This window comes from Microcaecilia unicolor, chromosome 4 (assembly GCF_901765095.1).
Source record: "Microcaecilia unicolor chromosome 4, aMicUni1.1, whole genome shotgun sequence".
Classification (NCBI taxonomy): domain Eukaryota; kingdom Metazoa; phylum Chordata; class Amphibia; order Gymnophiona; family Siphonopidae; genus Microcaecilia; species Microcaecilia unicolor.
In genome coordinates this window covers 153,127,488-153,153,018 of record NC_044034.1, presented here as the reverse complement: position 1 = coordinate 153,153,018, position 25,531 = coordinate 153,127,488, and the positions used below count along the sequence as shown (strand labels likewise).

General features: G+C 44.4%; 1 protein-coding gene across 1 annotated transcript in view; it reads left to right on the top strand.

Moving 5' to 3' along the window:
• The first annotated feature begins 1,951 nt into the window (after nt 1-1,951).
• The window catches only part of LOC115467952 (aggrecan core protein-like), a 43,461-nt gene continuing 19,881 nt past the window's right edge, over nt 1,952-25,531 (top strand). Inside the window, exons 1-5 of the mRNA XM_030199457.1 lie at nt 1,952-2,029; nt 8,904-9,042; nt 15,605-15,735; nt 19,860-20,007; nt 24,246-24,382. Coding sequence (XP_030055317.1) covers nt 1,960-2,029; nt 8,904-9,042; nt 15,605-15,735; nt 19,860-20,007; nt 24,246-24,382 — 625 coding nt within the window. The 5' untranslated portion in view covers nt 1,952-1,959. The remainder of the gene's footprint in view (nt 2,030-8,903; nt 9,043-15,604; nt 15,736-19,859; nt 20,008-24,245; nt 24,383-25,531) is intronic.

The following is a 25,531-nucleotide window of genomic DNA, read 5'->3' as shown; positions in this document are numbered from 1 at the left end:
TGTTCAGTTCAGCTAATGAGACTGGTCCTCTTAGAGACTCCCGTGAGCCACCTGATAATCTCAAATTCCCCCAATCCAAACACTAGCCATACGAAAATATTGTTTGATTGTCTCAGGAAATATAGGTAACACACCCTAGTGAACACCCCACTCAGCTGTGATTATGCAATATTTACACATGCTGGAGGGGACATTCTTGTTATATCTTCTCGTCATGGCAAGTTTGATTCTCCGGGAACAGAACAGTGAAAGTACAAAAAGAAGCCAGCAGATCAATATAACATCAGAAAGATTTTATTGAAGATACCGTATGTAAACAAATTGCCCGACACGGGCCGTGTTTCGCCCACCAAGGGCTGCGTCAGGGGCTAATTTTAAACCTTCTGAAAGGAGCAACTCTAAAAACGGAAAACTTGTGGTGTATAATAGATTGGAAAAAACCAGCTCATACAGCAGATGCCTAAAATGATGTGACTCTTAACACAACGCAAGCAGATGCACTGCTGTCAAACCTTTCAGAAGGTTTCAAATTAGCCCCTGACGCAGCCCTTGGTGGGCGAAACATGGCCTGTGTCGGGCAATTTGTTTACATACGCTATCTTCAATAAAATCTTTCTGATGTTATATTGATCTGCTAACTTCTTTTTCCATATTGGATTTTGCAGATCGTTTGCCTTGTTGTTTTTTGGGACCCTCAGTGAAAGTACAAAGACATGAACAGAATTACTAGACGGATTTGGGAGACTATTCCCCTACAGTCTTATAGTAGTAGTAGTAGTCTATTCCTAGAAAATACTGAGAAGGAAATTATGCTGCGAATAAAGGTTGCTAAAATTAATGGTACCATGACAAAAATTGACTGTTACAAGGGAAATATGATTTCATACTGCTAGAGTAATCTATTTACAGAACCTACTGGATAATCTCCTGAACATCTGGGGAATTAACTGAAGGGGAGGCCTATGTCCTGAACATTTTTTCCCCATTTTGTGACAATGAGGAAAATGTTTTACTTGTCCTGAGGGACCCTGAACCAATCCAATTTTCAGGCTACCTACAATGAATATTCATGATATAGATTTGCATGCAGTGCCTCCGCTGAATGCAAATTTCTTTCACATATGTTCATTGTGGATTTCCTGAACACCCAACTGGTTGGAGGTCCCCCAGGACAGGTTTTGGAACCACTAGTGTAGTGCATAGGCCTCAAAGTGATGTAACATACACTGAAGAGAATAAACTGGAAGAGACCACAACAGAAGGGTAAGTCGAGGGGCCACAAAATTTTGCTCATCTAAAAAAGACCTGATTGGGGGAGAGGTTTTCTGCTTCCAGAAAGCCTGCAACTTGAAGCACGTGAAGGACTTCACTCACATCTTTATCAATTGTAGTTCAGGACCAATTACATTCGGGTATATTCCAGACTCCGGAGGGTTTACCGTAAACTTGTGCATGTGATAGTGGAGAGTTAGATGACTTGCCCATCGTCACATGGAGCCATGATGGGATTTGAACAGGGCTTCTCCGGTCTACAGCCTTTTACTCAAACTACTAAGCCACATCACCATGCTGGCAGACCATTATTCCTAAACTACTTTGATTTGATTTCCTCCTTTTTAAAAAAAATCTTTCTATAGGCTTCCCTAATGTTGTCTTTCTACTTTCCAAAAAACATGCACCTGTAATATTACTCATACTTTGTCTGAATGCCAAGGCAGGGAAGGAAGATCTTCCAGGAGCACTCAGGTAGTCAATGGATTCTTTCCCAGCTCTGCCCTTGCAGTGGGAGTGGTAGGCTGTGCCTGAGGGCTCATTCTCCAGCCAGGAGGGCCATGCTAACCCTACAGCTAGGGAAGGAGGAGGCTGTTCTGGAACTCCTCCCCAGGGTTGTGCAACCTTCTCGCTTTAAAGAGATTTTCACTCTACTCTAAGCCCTAAAAGTACTCAGATTTCAGAGCCATGGATATCCTGCTGATTTTTCGATTTTTAATTCTAGGTATCAGCTGTGCCACTGTCACCTCTACTACAGGTAAGACCATTGCTCAGGCTGGCTCTTCACTCCTCTAGTGCCGTAATTATCAGGGCCACAAGGGCACTTTTCAGTGAGAAAAGCTTTATTGGTTCAGTCTGTTCTCTGTACTCCATTTCCCTACACACATCAAAGTGGTTTATAAGGAAAAAAATGGGGGGGGGGGGGGGGAGGAGAAACAGAATGAAGTGAGGAATCATAGCTACAGAATATTCTGTCAAAGAATATGTGTATATCGCATTGTGGGTTGGTTTATGTAAGATATGTGGGGGAAGTGAGATCAGGGTGTCATGAATTAACATATACCTCCTTTAGGTTCAAACAAATGTTGTATTGTATGTTCTATTGTCTATGTATCGGATGGTAATATGGTATGCACCATAATGTATAGGCGGAGGTTTGAGCTCAAGCCTAATAGTATTTAATGTGAGTAGTCTATGACCTATACATATTTATTATAGATATATGCATACACTGGTGATAAAGATCTACTTGGGCTCAGCTGTATGTACATACACAAATATTAGGAGGCGGAACATCGTATGTGCAATGATGGTTCCATTGTGACACCATCACATATTTCTCTTGGGGATATAATGGGTGTAAACGGTATGGTCTGAGCACCTTTAAAACACTTTATAATATTTATAGCATTTTAAAATGCATATATAAAAAAGATAAATTATTTTTAACCCAAGTTTATTATAGTGAGTGAAAGAATTAGTAGGGCCAAATTTCTATATTTAAAAAAAAAAGTTGAAAGCCCATTTTTTTCTTAACATTTTTTGATGTTAGTGAATAAGCCAGTGTGTAATACTGGATGAATTGTCAATATTGCAGTGTTACTGGAGTGTGGGAAGAGTTTTGTTGCTTTAAAGTTTTGTGTTATGATATTTTTAGATTGTGTATGTTTTATTGTAAGCCACCAAGATATTACGTGGACTAGAAATGGACAAAAAAAATAACTAAAGAGGAATCAGTGTACAGAGAGGGAGCATTTGTATAGGTAGATATATATTTTTGCATCAATAATTCTTTCACTATGCACAAAACCTGTGGAACAAAGGCCCCAGGAATTTGCCTGGATACCTTATTGAGGGCTAGCTTTACTAAAAGTGCACATGCTAATTCCGTTAACATGAGTTAGTAAATAGGTTCTTTTTCAAAAAATGGGACCTTTGCTAAATAACACATTAGTTCCCCCCCCCCCCCCCCCCTACAATGCTGCGTTAGTGGCTGCCGGTGCGATAATGCTGACGCAGCCTATTTAAAGTGAATGGGCTGCGTCAGCATTACCGCGCAGCTTTGTAAAAGGAGGGGTAATGCTCATTAGTGTCTGCTAACGCAGCAGCGCACTTTAACGCATCCAGCTGTTAGTTGGTGAGCATTCTACATTATTATTGTCAAGAAAGAAGTCTTAGTAATTAGATTGTAAAAGGCTGACAATGGTTTCTTGAGAGTGGGAGGCAGTGAACAGTTGATGTACTTTTCCCATGAATATCGGAATGTTGCATTATTCGCAAACAGAATGTTCTGCTTGATTTAGGGTCTGTTTTACGAAAGCACAGTAAACCAACTACAGGTATGCTGTGTGGCAATTTGGCTCTAGCCTGGCGGTAGTTCCGCCCCTCATCGCACCTCACTCCTGGCGTCATTTCCTTGGTAAAAGGAGCCCTTAATGCATTCAGCTGAACAGGTCATACTAGAAACAGGCCATTTGTTGAACAAAAATGTGATTAAGAATTAATATCTTGCAATGTTATTTGGGATCCTTGATTATTAATCGTATGTCAGTTCTGCTTTAATTGTGCTTCTCTTTTATGATTACTTCATTCATTGTTAATGACAATATGAGAAAAAATATTTAAAAAGAAAGCCAAAAAAATGCTACAACTTATGTTGACTGCTTTACTGTTTGATATGTGTTGGAACCTGAAGTTGTACACAGTGACAGACTGAGGAGGTTGACAGATGGGGTTGTTCCAAGAGATCCCATCCAGGGCAGATTAAGAGCTGGGGTCTGTTACTGCAGTATGTGAGGGGAGGCATAGCTGGGGCCCATTCATGATTACACACTGTATATGAAAAAAGCAGGACATTTGATTCTAGAAGGGCCGGTAAGTTTAATAATATATTACCTTATTGGAGTCTGCAGTTGTACATACTTTAGCAAGATAACTTTCTTGTGTGTGTTCTACCCAATCTTTATAACCTTTACACATGTCAGTATGGTCTTTCTGAACCAAGAATGGTCTTCTATCCAGCCTGCAATCATGAGCACTATGGATTGCAGTCACAACTGGATCTATTTATGTTAGAACATTTATTTATTTGGATGTATTTTCTGCCTTTTTGAAGGAATTCACTCAAGGTGGTGTACAGTAAGAATAGATCAAACATGAGCAATAGGCAATTATAGCAGTAAAAATATTCAAATAACAGCATAGTATTAGAGGGATGAGTTTTATTTATTTACTCAAATAGGGCTTTTTTACCCATCCTTCTGCCAACACCCAGAATGGGTTCAGAAATTACATTTATAATAATAAAACACAAGACAATACTTAATATAACAAAAACAGTCAAACATTAATTTCAATTGATAGAAAGCAGTTCATTGTAACAGTTCCTCAACATAAGCTCTAATAGTCTTCCAAAAATAGTTAAGTTTTACCAGAGGTACATCTTGTCAGATGAATATGTTTGGGCCTGTTGGTGCTGGGTCTCAGAACTAACAACCCGATACCCTTCCCATACAAATTCCCCAACTGATTTCTTAGACCCTCCGGCCTGGTTAGTACCAAAAACACTTATACAAGAGAAGCTTCTCACATTTACCAAAATGTATTCTTACCCAAGAACATGAAAAATAAGAAATAATAGAAAGTTAGGAGTAGCACATAAGAAGCAGGGCAGTGGAGGAACATAAAAAAGGGGGGAGCCATGGAGATGGTCGCATATTCCTTAATCTATTGAGATAGACTGAGGAAGATTTTCATCGACCCCCCTCCTCTTTCAGATCAGGCAGTTATATAGGCTGAAATACAAAGAACTGCTTCTCAAGAACACATCATACGTCATGCAGGATATGTAATTTGTTTCTTACAATTGCCCAAAAAAGGCATATAAAAATATATATTGCATTTCCTTAAAAAGGTACATCCTCAGCACATTCTCAATAAAAGCAATCTTTACTTCAAAGGATTCAGGACTCAGTTCCCAGGACCCCACTGCAATAAGCCATTCTCCTATCCTGTCCTGACTGCAGGATTTCTGTCTCTCTCCTCTGTCAGCCCCGCCCCCTTGTCACCTGGAACTTCCTTCTGCATCCTAAAAGTCTCTCAAAGGCTAATTGAACAGCTTATCGTAAACAGAGAATGGCAATGACTCAGGCCCAGATGCACTAAACGTTTTTCATCGTTAAATGAGCCCTTAAGGAAGAATTTCCTATCCTTTCCATGCACTAAAGCCTACTTTCCGACGACAGTAGCAGCTAACAAAAACAGAATGCAAATGAGCAATTCTTCTACAAATCCCATTGAAATGACATCCACTAACCTTTTCCGATTCGTTTAACGCAGGAAAACACCGTGAAATCTAACGAGAGTCTGTACCTCTCGTTAGGGCTGTCTGTCTGCTAGAAGTTTACAAAATCCATTAAAAAAAAATAACTGGGGGGGGGGGGAAAATGCGTCAGGGGCGTCCTTTATTGACGCCCCAGGTCGCCGCTGCTCCCCTCTCCCTCAGCACCAAAAAAGAAAAAAAAAAAAAGGGATCAGGAGGGGGCAAGGGCGCTCGTCATGAGCGTCCTGTATGGACGCCTTGCCCCCCCCCCCCCCCCCCCCCCCCCCCCCCCCCCCCCGCATGAAAAAACTCCAATTTTAGCAGCCCCAGCCCCGGGCCGGCCCTCCTCCCTTCCTGTGTATTCTCCCACACTAGCTCCACCTCCTGCCATGCTCCGGTCCCGTGCCCCGCCGCCCCCCCTTTGGTCGTGGCTGCCGCTCCCCCCCTCCAACGACCCCCCCCTTTGCCTTACCGGCCCGTGCAGCGCCTCTCACCTCTACTGTACGGGCAAGAACAGCTGATCGGCGATTCTGAAGGCCTCCTCAGACGTCCCTTCTTTCTTCCTGGGCCCGCCCTCCTCTGACGTCTGAGGAGGCCTTCTGACGCGCCGATCAGCTGTTCTTGCCCGTGCAGCAGAGGTGAGAGGCGCTGCACGGGCCGGTAAGGCAAAGGGGGGGGTCGTTGGAGGGGGGGAGCGGCAGCCACGACCAAAGGGGGGGCGGCGGGGCATGGGACCGGAGCATGGCAGGAGGCGGAGCTAGTGTGGGAGAATACACAGGAAGGGAGGAGGGCCGGCCCGGGGCTGGGGCTGCTAAAATTTGAGTTTTTTCGTGCGGGGGGGGGGAAGCGGGGAGCTGCGGGGGGGGGGGCAAGGTGTCCATACAGGACGCTCATGACGAGCGCCTTTGCCCCCTCCCGAAAACACACGTGTTTGTGGTTTTTTTTGTTTTGTTTTGACAGCTGGGCCTTTGTGGCATGCGCAGAGCAGCCAGCATAACGCTTGGCTGCTCTGCGCATGCTTTAGGCGCTGATTAACGATGGGTTTAACAATTCTGTGATACATCCTACTTTGCAATACCGATCCGAACATTTCTGGAGTGTTTTTGTAGTGCATTCCTTATTTTTTAAAAATCGTTAAGCACTTTTACGTTTCTTATTTTTTAACGTTTGGTTGATGCATCTGGGCCTCATTGTCTTTCAATTGCCTGCTAGAGAAAGGTAGGGAGGAGGTGGGGTACTTGCTCCACCTGGCCTTGCTTTAATATCATTGTAATTTACAGAAAAAAAATAAACCTTCGCTTCTTATTGTCTATAGACTACTTCTTAGATATTAGATCTTTAGCAGTACTGAAACTGCTTGGTCTAGGCCTTCATAAGTACAAAGTACACCTCCACCAACAAATATAATCAATTTCTTTCACTGGGTGACTAGAGAATTGTATGGGGGGAGGGGGTTAAGCACTAGATGTGGGGTATTCAGGGGGAAATTGCCTCCTTAGGAGACTGGGCATCCACGGCGGGCCACTGAGGTAAACAAACTGCAACAAAATATCTCTTCTGAGTCCGTCCGCTTAAAGATGTGAAGGAATAGCTGCCAACCTATGTGCCTTTAAGAGGGCAAACAGATGTTAGGCAGCCTTGAAATTCCACCTTTTTACTCAAGTGGACCAGATGGCATGCATCCCAGGGTACTGAAAGAACTCAAGCATGAAATTGCTGATCTGCTGTTAGTAATATGTAACCTGTTGTTAAAATTGTCTGTAGTACCTGAAGATTGGAGGGTGGCCAATGTGACTCTGGTTTTTTTTTTAAGGGTTCTAGGGAGGATCCGGGAAATTACAGACCAGTAAGCCTGACGTCGGTGCTGGACAACTTAGTGGAAATTATTATAAAGAATAAAATTACAGAACACATAGGCAAATATGGTTTAATGGGACAGAATCAGCATGGGTTCAGGCAAAGGAAGTCTTGCCTCACCAATTTGCTTCATTTCTTTTAAGGCATGAATAAACATGTGGATAAAAGTGAGCTGGTTGATGTAGTGTATCTAGATTTTGGTAAAGTTCCTCTTGAGAGTCTCTTGAGAAAATGAAAGAGTTATGGGATTAGGAATTGGTTATTGAACAGAAAACAGAGGGTAAGGTTAAATGATAATTTCTCGCAATGGAAGAGAGTAGAGTGCCACAGGGATCAGTACTGGGACTGATATTAACATATTTATAAGCATATTTATAGATGATATGGAAATTGGAATGACGAGTGAGGTGATTAAATTTGTAGATGATACAAAACTATTCAAGGTTCTTAAAAACACGGTCTCAGAATCGTTGCCTGTATTATGCGTGAAATTGTTGACTTGAGCCTGTTTGTTGTGCTGCTGCTGTCTCTATCTCTCTCTCTCTCTCTTTCCTATTGCAGCAGCCTTTATGTATGTCTTTAATCTACATTCTGATGTTTTCTATTCTGTGTTGTGCTGTCATTCCCTTTCTTTCTGTCTAGCTGAAGCATTGGAGTTCCTTCCCATCATTTCCTTGTCGTTTGTAAATCGCTTTGATTTGCCTGGTCCAGAAGGCGGTATAAATTTAGGAGTTGCACATTTTCTGAATATTGGGCCTTATATATGTGGAAAACAAAATTAATATTTCGAAGTATGATGTCCAATTATGCTTTTTTACTGGATGATTCTGGGACTGGTAGTGTTGGGATGGTCATAAGTACATAAGTATTGCCATACTGGGAAAGACCAAAGGTCCATCAAGCCAACATCCTGTTTCCAACAGTGGCCAATCCATGTCACAAATACCTGGCAAGATCCCAAAAAAGTACAAAACATTTTATGCTACATATCCCAGAAATAGTGGATTTTCCCCAAGTCCAATTTAATAATGGTCTATGGACTTTTCCTTTAGGAAGCCGTCCAAACCTTTTTAAAACTCTGATAAGCTAATCGCATTTACCACATTCTGTGGCAACGATTATAATTATAGAGTTTATCAGAATCTCAGGAAGGGGGATGAAGGTTTACCTAGGGGCCTAAGCACCTTGCAATGGCTCTGTCTGCTTAAAATAAGGGATGGAACTTCAAAGCAAAACAGCTGATGGGAGAGAGGAAAAGAAGATGTGGCAGTAATGCCAGCATCGTAATCTCTGATTGTACCTGAGTATTTAACTGGTTTGTGGTATGCATTCAAAATGTTTCTGTAAAATTTACTTTCTCCTGACTATTTTGAGTTAATCTCTTGCAGCTTGAAGGTTTTCCTGCTGAAAGCGTAATCACTAAATCTGTGTTATTCCTTCCTTTCTTCCCTAGTTGTATCTGGGGTCTTCCAGGTGACTGACGTTAATGTAAGCTACGCAAACGCCCAGGAGACGTGTGGCTGTTACAATGCAACTCTGGCAACTGAAGACCAACTGGAAACTGCTTTAGCTAAAAAGTTCCAAACCTGCAAGTAAGATCAGGAGGAGTTATCTGTTTTATTTAAACCTGGTTTCATACAGGTTGTTTCTTTCAGTCCAGCTCAGAAGCAAAATTAATAGAATGGCTGCCTTGTCAGTCCCATAAGGAGCATGGTCGAGGGAGCTGGGTGTAGGCAGGAAAGCAGAAAAGATGACTAAAGGGATCTTTTACTAAAGACTAGAGCAGAATTGTCCAACATTGGTCCTCGAGGGCCACAATCCAGTCGGGTTTTCAGGATTTCCCCTATGAATATGCATGAGATCTATTTTCATGCACTGCTTCCATGGTATGCAAATAGATCTCATTCATATTAATTGTCTATTATTCATACAAGGGTTACAATAAGCTATAATTTGTCATACCATATCATGAACATATTGAACCAACTAATTATATATAAGTACATAAGTACATAAGTAGTGCCATACTGGGAAAGACCAAAGGTCCATCTAGCCCAGCATCCTGTCACCGACAGTGGCCAATCCAGGTCAAGGGCACCTGGCACGCTCCCCAAACGTAAAAACATTCCAGACAAGTTATACCTAAAAATGAGGAATTTTTCCAGTCCATTTAATAGCGGTCTATGGACTTGTCCTTTAGGAATCTATCTAACCCCTTTTTAAACTCCGTCAAGCTAACCGCCCGTACCACGTTCTCCGGCAATGAATTCCAGAGTCTAATTACACGTTGGGTGAAGAAAAATTTTCTCCGATTCGTTTTAAATTTACCACACTGTAGCTTCAACTCATACCCTCTAGTCCTAGTATTTTTGGATAGCGTGAACAGTCGCTTCACATCCACCCGATCCATTCCACTCATTATTTTATACACTTCTATCATATCTCCCCTCAGCCGTCTCTTCTCCAAGCTGAAAAGCCCTAGCCTTCTCAGCCTCTCTTCATAGGAAAGTCGTCCCATCCCCACTATCATTTTCGTCGCCCTTCGCTGTACCTTTTCCAATTCTACTATATCTTTTTTGAGATACGGAGACCAGTACTGAACACAATACTCCAGGTGCGGTCGCACCATGGAGCGATACAACGGCATTATAACATCCGCACACCTGGACTCCATACCCTTCTTAATAACACCCAACATTCTATTCGCTTTCCTAGCCGCAGCAGCACACTGAGCAGAAGGTTTCAGCGTATCATCGACGACGACACCCAGATCCCTTTCTTGATCCGTAACTCCTAACGCGGAACCTTGCAAGACGTAGCTATAATTCGGGTTCCTCTTACCCACATGCATCACTTTGCACTTGTCAACATTGAACTTCATCTGCCACTTGCACGCCCATTCTCCCAGTCTCGCAAGGTCCTCCTGTAATCGTTCACATTCCTCCTGCGACTTGACGACCCTGAATAATTTTGTGTCATCGGCGAATTTAATTACCTCACTAGTTATTCCCATCTCTAGGTCATTTATAAATACATTAAAATACATTAAAAAGCAACGGACCCAGCACAGACCCCTTTTTTACTTCAGTATTTATTAAATATCATATCTTTATTTATTTATTGCATTTGTATCCCACATTTTCCCACTTTTTGCAGGCTCAATGTGGCTTACAGTATGCCGCAGTGGCGATCACCAATTCCGGTATGAGGAATACAAAGTGGTATTGCATTAAGTACTACTACTACTACTACTACTAACTAGCATTTCTAAAGCGCTACTAGGGTTACGCAGCGCTGTACAATTTAAACATAGAAGGACAGTCCCTGCTCAAAGAGCTTACAATCTAAAAGACAAGAAAACAATCTAAAGACAAGTGAACAATCTAGAGGACGAGTGAACAGTTAGTCTGATAGGGTGGATAGATTGGGGTATTTTATATATCTCGAGTGGTTAGGCGCCGAAGGCAGCATTGAAGAGGTGAGTTTTAAGCAGAGATTTGAAGATGGGTAGGGAGGGGGCATGGCGTATGGGTAAAGGAAGATTGTTCCAGGCATGGGGTGAGGCAAGGCAGAATGGGCGGAGTCTGGAGTTGGCAGTGGTGGAGAAGGGTACTGAGAGAAGGGCTTTGTCCTGTGAGCGGAGGTTACGGGCGGGAACATAGGGGGAGATGAGGGTGGAGAGGTAGTGAGGAGCCGCAGACTGAGTGCATTTGTAGGTAAGGAGGAGGAGCTTGAATTGTATGCGATAACTGATCGGAAGCCAGTGAAGTGATTTGAGGAGAGGGGTGATATGAGTATATCGGTTTTGGCGGAATATAAGACGTGCAGCAGTGTTCTGAACTGAATGAAGGGGGGATAGATGGCTGAGTGGGAGGCCGGTGAGGAGTAAGTTGCAGTAATCAAGGCGAGAGGTAATGAGAGCGTGGACGAGAGTTCTGGTGGTGTGCTCAGAGAGGAAAGGGCGAATTTTGCTGATGTTGAAGAGGAAGAAGCGACAGGTCTTGGCAGTCTGTTGGATATGCGCAGAGAAGGAGAGGGAGGAGTCGAAAATGACTCCGAGGTTGCGGGCAGATGGGACAGGGAGGATAAGGGTGTTATCAACAGAGATAGAGAGTGGAGGAAGAGGAGAAGTGGGTTTAGGAGGAAAGACGAGGAGCTCGGTCTTGGACATGTTCAGCTTCAGGTGGCGGTTGGACATCCATGCCGCAATGTCGGATAAACAGGCCGATACCTTGGCCTGGGTCTCCACGGTGATGTCAGGTGTGGAGAGGTATAGCTGGGTGTCATCAGCATAAAGATGATACTGAAAACCATGAGACGAGATCAGCGAGCCCAGGGAAGAGGTGTAGATTGAGAAGAGAAGGGGTCCAAGGACAGATCCCTGGGGAACTCCAACAGATAGTGGGATGGGAGTGGAGGAAGATCCATGGGAGTGTACCCTGAAGGTGCGGTGGGAGAGATAAGAGGAGAACCAGGAGAGGACAGGGCCTTGGAACCCAAAAGAGGACAGCATGGCAAGAAGTAAATCATGGTTGACAGTGTCAAATGCGGCGGAAAGATCGAGGAGGATGAGGATGGAGTAGTGACCTCTGGATTTGGCCAGGAGCAGGTCGTTGCAAACTTTAGAGAGTGCTGTTTCTGTCGAGTGCAGAGGGCGAAAGTACATAGATGGTAGAGTAAATTCATTCAAACCCATCAAATCTCACATACCGCTTCGTTTGACTATTAAACCAAATATCCTCTAAACTAAATTATATATATCCCAGAATCTAATTAGTCCCAGATAGTCCACAATAAGTGTCATACCACAGGCAGTCCACTTAGTCCTTCTTGTTTATATCCCAAGTATATAATTCACTAATCAGTCAGTAGAAATTCAAACGATGAAAAATCAACTTTCAGAGATAACAAAATCGTTATGAAATGAGAGATGGAGAAGCAGATATTCCGCTCCGGGTTCGGGGATCTGAACCCGACTCCCTTTCGATCGGCCGAGGGCGACGGAGGCCATCGCCCGTCAACCCAGAGCGAGACCCGTTTGATGATTGGATGATGACGGATGAAAGGAGCTACTCAAACCCCGAATGATCTCCATGTCAAGCTGAGAGCTGCAAAGATTTCACATCTGATGGTGTTTAAGATCGAGATTACAGTGGAATATCTGCTTCTCCATCTCTCGTTTCCTAACGATTTTGTTATCTCTGAACGTTGATTTTTCATCGTTTGAATTTCTACTGACTGATTAGTGAATTATATACCTGGGATATAAACAAGAAGGACTAAGTGGACTGCCTGTGGTATGACACTTACTGTGGACTATCTGGGACTAATTAGATTCTGGGATATATATAATTTAGTTTAGAGGATAATTGGTTTAATAGTCAAACGAAGCGATATGTGAGATTTGAGGGGTTTGAATGAAGATATGATATTTAATAAATACTGAAGTAAAAAAGAAGATATGTGATTTGTTTAAAGTATATATAATTAGTTGGTTCAATATGTTTATTCATATTCATTGGGGAAACCCTGAAAACCTGACCTGGAAGGGCCAAGATTGGACACCCCTGGATTAGAGCATGTTATCTGCAGCAGGTCCCATAGGAATAAAATGGATCCTGCGGCAGTTAACATGCGCTAACCTTTAGTACAACACCCCCTAAATAAAACAGTTGGACAGAGCTTACTTTTTCATAATAGGTGCCAGTATTTCGAAATGATTGTGGGTGCCAATGGGGTAGATTCTACAAAGGACGCCAAACAGGCACCAAAAATATGGGCGCTAAGTGCCAATTCTGTAACAGCAATTGCATAGGAAAGTGCCATTATAGAATAGGGCATAAGTTAGCATGTGTGCACCTAACTTTATGCGTGAACACATATACCATGCCAAAGGTTGGTGTAAATGTTGGAGCCTAAAGTTCGTAGTTACGTGTGTAAATGATAGTATTCTGTAACTTAAGTGTGTGACTGCAAGACACACCCCTGACCTGCCCATGAGCACATTCCCTTTGTAGTTGCCCGCTACAGTAGTTAGGTACTATGTTTATAGAATAGCATCTACGTGCAGTTATGCACGTAAATACAAATTAGTGCCAATTAGCACCAATTAACACCACTTAAGGGCTCTAGAGGTACTGAATGCCAATTGGTGCCTAATTTAATGATTAAAGGCCAGATGCACTAAACTTAACTAGCCAGCAGCGTGGTTTTTAAACTGGTTCTAGCCAGTTTAGCGCGCAAGTAGTAAACCCGGACATGCACAAAAGGGTTCTCTGAGCCATTTTTCTGTCACGGTAGCAGCTAACGAAAATGGAATGCAAATGAGCTAATTTTTATTATAATGTGAATGCGAAGTGATGCACTACCATTTCCGACCCCATGCACAAAATCAGTCCCTACCTTTACCGTGGAAATTTTAACAGGAGGTGTGGACCTGCCGGTTCTTCATTATTGCAAATAGGAGAAGGGGAGAAACAAGACAGGGAAAATGGAGCACACAAAAAGAAATAGTAAAACAGCTTACACGCAGCTTCTTTGCGTGTATGAAAGCCGTGCCATATATTTCTTTTTCAAATTACATTTTACTGGCAAGAAATTGTGGGGGTGGGGGGGGGGGGGTCAGTACTGAAATGTAAAGCATAAAAGTAATGGTGACTTACCAAAAATACAAGGAAGACAAGGGTCCATCAAAGAAACAGCGTCTGTGGGAAACAGGCTTGGTTTCACCCCCAGCTGTTCCTGCTGCTTCCTTCTATTGGCTGGCTGACATCGTAGAATGCCCATCTCCCTGAAGATGGACTCTTATTGACTGGCTTCTGTCCCAACTAGGGTTTCCCCGATGACATCACTTTAGAGCTGTGAACTGATTGGATCCGAACTTCCTGGTGTCCCCCTCCACAGAGAGGGGCTAAACCAATTGGATAGCATCAGCCTAGGATGTCCCGCCTACTCACTACTGGAGGGGGACACCAGGAAGTTCGGATCCAATCAGTTCACAGCTCTAAAGTGATGTCATCAGGGAAGTCCTGCAGAGAGGAGGAGTTGGGACAGCAGCCAGCCAATGAGAGTCCGTGTTCAGGGAGATGGGCGTTCTAGGATGTCAGCCAGCCAATAGAAGGAAGCAGCAGGAACAGCTGGGGGTGGAACCAAGCCCTGATGCTGCTGATTGGAAGAGCCAAGAGCAGCAGAGAGGTTTTTCCCATTTTTTCCCAGCATCAGGAGGCAGGGAGCTGCAACACAGGTATGCCCATCTGAACAAAAGTGCTTTTGTGTTTGCCAAAAAAAAAAAAAAAAAGGATAAATCTACTGCTATCATACACGCAGCTTGTCTGCGTGTATGAGAACCGTCTGTAGCATGCGCAGAGCAGCCACGCATAGCGATTGACTGTTCTGCGCATGCTCAGCTCACCGACTTGCTTCCCCCATATCACATGCAAATGAGCTGGGTCACAAAAGCAACGAGCAGCTCATTTGCATGTGATTTTCTTTCTGTTTCTAAATCGGTAAATTTTTACCGATTTGGAAACACAGATGGGACATTTGTGTATCTGCCTCTAAGTTAGATGCGCAACTGGCACTGTTCAATAACTGGACATGGGGAAGCCACTGCTTGCCCTGGGACTGGTAGCATGGAATGTCGCTAATCTTTGGGATTGCGGAATGTTGCTACTCTTTGGGATTCCGAAACCTTGCTACTCTTTGGGATTCCAGAATCTTATCACTCTTTGAGATTCTGGAATGCTGCTATTAATTGGGTTTTTGCCAGGTACTTGTGACCTGGATTGTCCACTGTTGGAAGCAGGATACTGGGCTAAATGAACCACTGGTCTGACCCAGTAGGGCTATTCTTATGTTCTTAATTTGCACACCCAAATGTATACACTAGTTAGAAATATAGGCCCTAACTTTATAGACTCCAGGGGATTACAAATGACTTCTCCCTGGACACAGTGAAGGAATTTGCAAGATATTGAGGGTGCTCAGTACTCACTGGCACCCACAGAGCTGGCTCCTGGCCCCCCTTTGACCTTTTAAAATTGTAATAAATGAAATGACCCTACTGCCTTGCTGTAGTCCTTTAACCAGTTTTGTGGTTGGTTTATCCTGTGCCACTGGCATGTGTATAGATTAACCCGTCTTCTTTTCTATTAGGTGGGGATGGATCCAGGAAAAGCAACTTGTCATGGTCCGTGCTGTGGATGATGCAGCTTGTGCACAGAATTCAACAGGGATTGTAAAAAAGCACATTGAAGCAGAAAGAGTATTCTGCTACAAACACAATGGTGAGTAATGGCGAATGATTAAAACATCATATTCTATTCATGACTGAGGAAGCAAGAAAAAACATTTCACAAAAGGGGGGGGTGTAGGGCTAAAGGCAACAGCCTGCAAAATACCAACCAGTCAGGATGCTTGCACATCTTTTAACCATACATGTAATATCCTGCAACGTCAGAGAAGTCTGCCAACTGACTCCATTTTGGGACAAGCTGATTTGGCCCTGATTTTGCTGTGCTGTGTACTGGGGCTTGTGGTCCTGATTTTCTTATGAAAAGCCAGACTACAGGTGGGAGTCATAACAGGGGCTGGATGAATTGAGCCAGCTGACAGCCTGGACTCCAGACAGGAAAAATAATTACACAGAAAAAGCTCGTGTGCAGAATACTGTGGGACTTTTGCTCAGTTCTTAAATGGTGCTTTTTTTACATGTTCCTGTTTGCCCTATTTTTTTTTTCTGGGGAATCTGTTTCCTTCCTTAAGTTGCAGGGAAATTTTGCTTCTTAATTTGCAGCTTTTTCTTCAAAGGCGTGCAACAAACTGACTTGCATTTTTCTTGCACTTTTCTGCTTTACCCTTGTGCTAAACTTTAGGGCTTGGCTTAAAATTGCCTCCTTCTGCCTGTCTAAAAGTGTGCAGTTGTTTAGCCAGGTCCATTCAGTCTTCCTTTTTCCAGCTACATATATTAAAAAAAGTAAGAATAACCATATTGTGTCAGACCAGTGGTCCATCTAGCCCAGTATCCTGCTTCCAACAGTGGCTAATCCAGATCACAACTACCTGGCAGAATCCCAAATAGTAGCAACATTCCATGTTACCAATCCCGGGGCAAGCAGTGGCTTCCCCTATGTCCATCTCAATAACAGACTATGGACTTTTCCTCCAGGAACTTGTCCAAACCTTTTTAAAACCCAGATACGCTAACCGCTGTTACCACATCCTCTGCAGTGGTGTTCCTAGGTCAGCTGCCAACCAGGGCAGATTGCCACTGCACACCCCCCATTGCATCACCCCCGTTCCCGGTGCATCACCTCCTGGGGGTGCAGGGAGCAGTTGTGCGGCTGTCGGCTCAGTCGGTTCCCTTCCCCCAGAACAGGAAGTAACATCAGAGGGAGCAGGGAACCGGCAGAGCCGACAGCCATACGGCTGTTCCCTGCACCCCCTTGCAGCGTGCACCCAGAGCGGACTGCCCCCACCGCCCTGCCCTTGGTACACCACTGATCTTCCAGCAGCGAGTTCCAGAGCTTAACTATTCTTAGAGTGAAAAAATATTTCCTTCTATTTGTTTTAAAAGCCAATTTTAAGCCATGTAATATCATTGAGTGTCCCCTGCTCTTTGTAGTTTTTGAAAGAGTGAAAAATTGATTCACTTTTGCCCGTTCTACACCACTAAGGATTTTATAGACCTCAGTCATATTCCCCCCTCAGCCATCTCTTTTCCAAGCTGAAGAGCCCTAACTTCTTTAGCCTTTCCTCATATGGGAGGTGTTCCATTCCATCCCCTTTATCATTTTGGTTGCTGTTCTTTGAACCTTTTCTAATTACGCTATATTTTTTTTGAGATACAGCGCCAGAATTAAACACAATACTCAAGGTGAAATCACACCATGGAGTGATACAGAAGTATTATAATATTCTTGGTCTTATTTTGCATCCCTTTCCTAATAATTCCTAGCATTCTGTTTGCTTTTTTGGCTGCCACCGCACAGTGGGCAGAACACTTCAGCGTATTGTTTACAGTGACACCTAGATCATTTTCTTGAGTGCTGACTCCTACAGTGGACCCTTGCATCAGGTATATATGATTTGGATTATTCTTCCTAATGTGCCTCATTTTGCATTTGTCTACATTAAATTTCATCTGCCATTTGGATGCCCAGTCTTCTAGTTTCCTAAAGTCTTCCTGCACTTTTTCACAACCTGCATGCGTTTTGACAACTTTGAATAGTTTTGTGTCATCTGCAAATAATCACCTCACTCATCATTCTGTTTTATATAGTATGTGAAGACACATTTCTTTCTTCTTGCCTTTCCATTTGATTAAGACGTATGGTCAGTACTGATTTTGGGGGTACAGCAACATGTTTTTTTGCAGTTATGTGGGTGTTTTATGTCTGTTTCTGTGTTTTATGATTGTTATTATTGTACTTTGCCTAGGTGTAGACAAACTATAATGTTATAAATAAATAAATAAAAGAGGCGTTCCTATGGGGAAAATTAAAGAGCCTGTATACATGTCACCTTCAAATGTTCATGCGCTATTTTGCTCTTGCTTGGCCACCCGTGTATTACCAGGTGGAAGGTAAGTGGCCAGTTTAAGCAGGAAGTTTGCTGCTAATTATCAAAAGGATACAATGCAGATGGTTTATCCTCAAAAACTGCTCCAACCTAGGGGGCCCTTTTACTAAGCTGCAATACGCGCTAACACACGCCTAACACAGCTTAAAATGGTATTCCATGGGATACGATCAGGAATCCTGCAGTAAGTGCCAAGTCTGAAAGCACTAACTGCACGCTAAAAATATATATTTTTCTGAGGGAGCATGTTGGGAGGCAGGGAGTGGGCATTCCTGCACTAAACTGTCAGCTCATGCTAACTAGTTATCACAGAAATACTGCATAACCCCATGACATCTACAAAATGAGTGACAGTAAGTGCTCACATGGTAATTTTTTTAAATGGCCACATGTTAATGGCAACAGCAGTGAATGCCATTAATCCAAAAAATAGAAAATTGGCTATTTTATGGCTGCAGTAAAAATGGCCTTAGTGCATGGGAAAGACCCGTGTAAGGCTTGCTAAGGCCACTTTTTGCAACAGCTTAGTAAAAGGATCCCTATCCGCCTTATTTTCGAAAGAGAAAGACGCCCATATTTCGACCCAAATCGGGAGATGGGCATCTTTCTCCCGTGGGTGCCCAAATCAGTATAATCGAAAGCCGATTTTGGGCGTCTTTAACTGCAATCTGTCGCGGAAACGGCCAAAGTTGACGGGGGCTTGTCGGAGGCATGGTGAAGGTGGGACTGGGGCGTGTTTATCGGCCGAGGAGAGATGGGCGTCCTCGGCCGATAATCAAAAAAAGAAAGCCGTTTTTAGCGCGAATGTGGGTCACTTTTTTGGACCCTTTTTTTTCACGAACAAGTCCCAAAAAAGTGCCCTAAATGACCAGATGACCACCGGAGGGAATCAGGGATGACCTCCTCTGACTCCCCCAGTGGTCACTAACCCCATCCCACAAAAAAAAAACAACTTTAAAAACTTTTTTTTTCCAGCCTGTATGCCAGCCTCAAATGTCATACCCAGCTCCATCACAGCAGTATGCAGGTCCCTGGAGCAGTTGTTAGTGGGTGCAGTGGACTTCAGCCAGGTGGACACAGGCCCACCCCCCCTACCTGTTACACTTGTGATGGTAAATGGGAGCCCTCCAAACCGCCCCCAAAACCCACTGTACCCACATCTAGGTGCCCCCCCTTCAGCCATAAGTGCTATGGTAATGGTGTAGAGTTGTGGGGAGTGGGTTTTGGGGGAGATTTGGGGGGCTCAGCACCCAAGGGAAGGGAGCTATGGACTTCAGAGGTAGTTAACTTTATTTTTTTAATTGTTACAAGTGCCCCTTAGGGTGCCCGGTTGGTATCCTGGCATGTGAGGGGGACCAGTGCACTACGAATCCTGGCCCCTCCCACGACCCAATGCCTTGGATTTGTTTGTTTTTGAGCTGGGCACCTTCGGTTTCCATTATCGCTGAAAAACGATACCGCCCAGCTCAAATCCGCACAAATCCGATGCATTTGGCTGGCACAAACCGTAGGATTGTGTCACTGTGGCGGTCTTTTACTAAAGCTTAGCTCGAGTTTTCTGCAGCAGGGCCCATTTTATTCCTATGGGCTCTGTTGCAGATACTACTACTACTTAACATTTCTAAAGCGCTACTAGGGTTACGCAGCGCTGTACAATTTAACATAGAGGGACAATCCCTGCTCAAAGAGCTTACAATCTAATAGCTAACTCGAGCTAAGCTTTAGTAAAAGACCCCCTGTATGCAAGCTTCTAATAATAGTAATTATTTTTTATTTGATTCGCAATCTGCATTTCCACAAGTTCATTGCACATAAACACATTTTTTCTCAGCGGTGAAAGGAATTTTTCAAGTCACTATCGCAGAAAAGTACTCCCTGATGCTGGAAGATGGGGATAAAGTTTGTGAAGGCCTGAATTCAACATTTGCAACCGAAGCTCAGCTCACCAATGCTTTCAATGCTGGCTATGAGACATGCAGGTAAAGGATCAGGAAATGTAACAGTATCTTTGCTTGTCTGAGAATATGGGACACTTTACAGTTTTTGTCCACATGTTTGTTTCTAATTTGTATTGTTATACTGTATTTGGTAAGGGTCAGTCCGAGTTCTGCATGTGTGAGTGAGGTGAAGGATTCTGCTAGCATGTAGTTCCTGCATAGGGATCTGAACAGTCCAGCTCATTCTAGTCTCCCAATAGAGTTGTCTTGGTGCTCTAGGGTCTGATGTAATATTTACAATGTTATCATTTCATAAATGGCTTTGCTGTTTGAGTCCTCAATTAGGGCTATTATGATGTCATAAGTTTCCTGTGTAGGTTCTGGGTGTCTTTTTGCAGTGTTTTATGTTATTTTGCAGTGGAAGGAGTGTGTATTATTCCTGAGGTGACATTGCAATTTGAATATATTTTGTATGTCGAGCTATAAGGGGAAAGGTCCTAGCCCCCTCCCTGCCCATCTTCAAATTCTTGCTCAAAGCCCACCTATTCAATGTCGCCTTCATCACCTAACCACCATACCTCTTTTCAGGAAATCTAGACTGCCTCAACTTGACATTTCATCCTTTAGATTGTAAGCTCCTTTGAGCAGGGACTGTCCTTCTTTGTTAAACTGTACAGCGCTGCATAACCCTAGTAGCTCTGTGGTTGGGGAGGCGTACTAATCCCCAGCCCTGGTTGACCTCTTGCATCTGTCACCTTCGCTCCTGCGCCCGATCTGCTGAACACCTCTGGAGGAAAACTCGCACCTATTCAGATTTCCTTCATTACAAATTCATGCTATCCTCCTTCCAGTCCTCCCTATTCCTTGCCAAACAGGACTACTACACCCAATTGACCAACTCTCTCAGCTCCAACCCTCGTCGTCTCTTCGCCACCCTTAACTCCCTCCTCAAAGTACCCTCCGCTCCCACCTCCCCCTCACTCTCTCCTCAATCATTGGCTGACTACTTCAGCGACAAAGTGCAAAAAATCAACCTTGAGTTCACTACCAAGCCACCTCCTCCTCTTCACCCTTCAACCCTCCCCCTCAACCAACCAACCCTGGCCTCTTTCTCCTCCTTTCCTGATATCACCGAGGAGGAAACCGCCCGCCTTCTTTCCTCCTCGAAATGCACCACTTGTTCCTCTGATCCCATCCCCACCAACTTACTTAACACCATCTCTCATACTGTCACCCCTTCCATCTGTCATGTCCTCAACCTCTCTCTCTCCTCTGCAACCGTCCCTGACACCTTCAAGCACGCCATAGTCACACCTCTCCTCAAAAAACCATCACTTGACCCTACCTGTCCCTCCAACTACCGCCCCATTTCCCTCCTACCCTTCCTCTCCAAAATACTTGAGCGCGCCGTTCGCAGCCGCTGCCTTGATTTTCTCTCCTCTCAGGCCATCCTCGATCCGCTTCAATCTGGTTTTCGCCCGCTACACTCGACAGAAACAGCACTCTCTAAGGTCTGTAATGACCTGTTCCTTGCCAAATCCAGAGGCTACTACTCCATCCTCATCCTCCTCGATCTATCCGCCGCTTTTGACACTGTCAATCATGATTTACTTCTTGCCACACTGTCCTCATTTGGGTTCCAGGGCTCCGTCCTCTCCTGGTTCTCTTCCTATCTCTCCCACCGCACCTTCAGAATACACTCTCATGGATCTTCCTCCACCCCCATCCCACTCTCTGTTGGAGTTCCCCAGGGATCTGTCCTTGGACCCCTTCTTTTTTCAATCTACACCTCTTCCCTGGGCTCTCTGATCTCATCTCATGGTTTCCAGTATCATCTTTATGCTGATGACACCCAGCTGTATCTCTCCACACCAGACATCACCGCGGAGACCCAGGCCAAAGTATCGGTCTGCTTATCCGACATTGCTGCATGGATGTCCAACCGCCACCTGAAACTGAACATGGCCAAGACCGAGCTTATTGTCTTTCCACCAAAACCCACTTCTCCTCTTCCACCGCTCTCAATCTCAGTTGATAACACCTTCATCCTCCCCGTCTCATCCGCCCGCAACCTCGAAGTCATCTTCGACTCCTCCCTCTCCTTCTCTGTGCACATCCAACAGACAGCTAAGACCTGTCGCTTCTTCCTCTTTAACATCAGCAAAATTCGCCCTTTCCTCTCTGAGCACACCACCCTTACTCTCATCCATGCTCTCATTACCTCTCGCCTTGACTACTGCAACCTACTCCTCACTGGCCTCCCACTTAACCATCTATCCCCCCTTCAATCAGTTCAGAACTCTGCTGCACGTCTTATATTCCGCCTGAACCGATATACTTATATCACCCCTCTCCTCAGGTCACTTCACTGGCTTCCGATCAAATACCGCATACAGTTCAAGCTTCTCCTTCTTACCTAAAAATGCACTCAGTCTGCAGCCCCTCACTACCTCTCTACACTCATCTTACCTTACGTTCCCGCCCAAAACCTCCGCTCACAGGACAAATCCCTCCTCTCAGTACCCTTCTCCACCACCGCCAACTCCAGGCTCCGCCTATTCTGCCTCACCTCATCCTATGCCTGGAATAAACTTCCTGAGCCCTTACGCCAAGCCCCCTCCCTACCCATCTTCAAATCCTTGCTCAAAGCCCACCTCTTCAATGTTGTCTTCAGCACCTAACCTTTATACCTTTCAGGAAATCTAGACTGCCCCTTCTTGATTGACTGTACACTTGTCCTTTAGATTGTAAGCTCTTTGAGCAGGGACTGTCCTTCTATGTTAAACTGTACAGCGCTGCGTAACCCTAGTAGCGCTTTAGAAATGTTAAATAGTAGTAGTAGTAATATGGCATATGCATTGCAGGACTGTAAATTCAGAGGTTATACTGAGATTCTGGCCAATCCTGTAGAGAATCAACTTTACTCCCTGTGAGGGAGCGAGTGGTACAAAGACAGGCTTCCTTAAGAACACTTCCTCACTAATGCTAGAACTGAGGCACCTTAAGGCAGGTTGAGCTAACCTTCCTAATCAGAGGGCAGGGGCAGGTTGGAGGTTAAAAACTCTAGGCTGGAACAGAACAGGGAGACCCAGAGGAGAGAAGAGAAACCCTTCACCTTATGCCTCCACTGCAAAATGTAAGCTGCAGAAGCTCTACTCAGGTAGGTCAAGTTTATCTTGGAACCCTTCTGAAACTGTATCTTTGGAACTAAGGGCCAAGCCTGGGCTCAACTGTGCTTAATACTGAAAGACAGAACTTTAATTCTGGGACTCTAGTCCAAAGATAAGCTGTTGATGCTATCTTTAGAGAGACAGATTAGTGCTCACCATGGACTTGCCAGAACAGGCCATGGGAGAGAACTTTATAAAGAAAAACACTGACTGTTGTGTTTATTTTCTCCTGACCTGTGAAGGGAATGAGTCATCCATTTCCCTGCACATAAATAAAGTGATTTTTATTTCAACTTTAAACCTCTGTATGTCTGTAGTTTTCAAGTCTCCGGGGCCGCCAAGGTGGAGAGACAGGGGCCTGTAATGTAGTGGTGGGTGTGATGTGCAGAAATGTCACCTTGGCTTGTCCCCATCATGCCTTGCTAGCCCTGCTGTTGCCATGCAAAATACTTCTGTCTAGAGATACCTTGATAAGAATACAGTAATCTTAGCTAGTGTAATGTAGCTGGGAGACACAAGAAATTCCAACTGACAGGTCTAGCATCATCTTGAGGAGTTTACAGGCAAATAAAAGTCTGATCTTTACCAAGGAGATGGGAGAAGAGAAAGGGGTCCAAAATACTTAATAATCACAGCCCTTCAGTTTCAGGTTCCCAATCATATGACAGAAAGTGAGACAGATGCAGTGACAGATAACTTAGCAGGTCCAGCTTTAGGCACAGAGGGAGTGCAACTAGGACAACTGCCCTGGGCCCCCCTGCCACAGGGGCCCCAAGCCTGGCCAAAGCTGTACAACCTTCTGGTGGGCTTTGAGTCCCCTCGCCTCAACACAAATTTTTTCCCTCATCCCCAGCATGTTGAACACTGGCCCTTAAAATATTCTAATTATAAAAAGTGATGGAACATTCAGTTTTCTGATGACTGTTGACATACTGGCCATTAACTGCCTTCATGTTTCCTCCTCTCAGGTACATGACATGGTGCAGTTGACAATTTCAGTTCTTGCTGACCTGTGGCAGGTCAAGATTCTGTTCTTGTTCAGCTCATTTTCTAATTCCATATTATACATGAGAGAATAATTTACCAGGTTTTTTGTTGTTGCTGTTCCAGGACTGGCTGGGTGAAAGAAGGGAAGAACCTCCTCCCCCGGTATACAAGTGATCCCAAGTGTGGCAATAGAAATATTGGAATCTTGTCAGTTAAAGCTTTGGATGGTTTCTCTGATGTCTTCTGCTTCAGGAATGAGTGTATGTTTTTCTTGTATCTCTGGCTCTTTAAGCAATATTATATAATACTGTTGGTGAAAGAAAGAGAGATAGATAGATAATGATATACCAGTCAATATTCAGTCGGTGGTGGTCAGCAATTTCTTTTAAAACACTGACGGTCACTGGCTAAATCTGCCCTGATTATTCACTGCTGGGTCATGTCTGGGCATCAGCATTGAATACGGGCTGTTACCGGACATGTGCTGGCCACAGAGCATTATGTGGATTCTGGCTATTATTATTCAGGACCCGCATAACACACTTATGCGGGTCCTGACTCCCAACCGATATTCATCCGGGACCCACATAAGGGGAAATCGGGTCACCTAACCCCCGGATCTCCTTTCCGACTCCCCCCCCCCCCCACACACACACACACATGCAATAGAGGCCCCCACCATGTACAGTCTTGGCTTTTACCCCCCCTCCCGCCCCCACGGTAAAAAGCCCCAACACATCCCGATCCCCCTCCTGGCACCCCAAGTAGTGGTAGGCTCCTTCAGACCTACCTTAAGTTCTGTAGGTGTGAAGAGAGCAGGAGCAAACTAACTTGCTCCTGCCCCTAGCAGTTTTGGCATCAATATGGCTGCTGCAACCTCTAGTGGTAGTCTCATAGAACTACTGTCTAGTTCTACTAGACTACTGATAGAGATTGCGGAAGCCATTTTGTCACTGAAATTGGTAGGGGCAGGAGCGAGTGGGGTTCACTTCTACACTGATCACCACGAAACTTGAGGTAGGCTCGGGGGAGGAGACTGTGGTTGGGAAGGTCATGCCCTATCTAGAGGGCTTGTGGATACTTGTATGGTTTTTGGGAGGGGCGGGAGGGAGGATCAGGTCTTGCCAGGGAAGTCGGAGAACTGATACCCAGAAGTAATACATGTTCTGGCACCTGCATAGCTAAATGGGCATAGTTAGGACTGTTTATTGTGTGGTCTTATCTGCCCACTGAATACTGCTGGCACCCACATAACTGCCGGCTCCTCCCTGACTATGCCCCATAACTCCCCTCTCTTGCCAGTTTCAGGACTGGCTAGAGCCAATATTCAGCAGTACTGCCTGGTTACGTGCCACTGAATATCAGCTGCTGGCCCTCTGAGCACCAGTTAAGTGGGCAGGAGGCTCTCC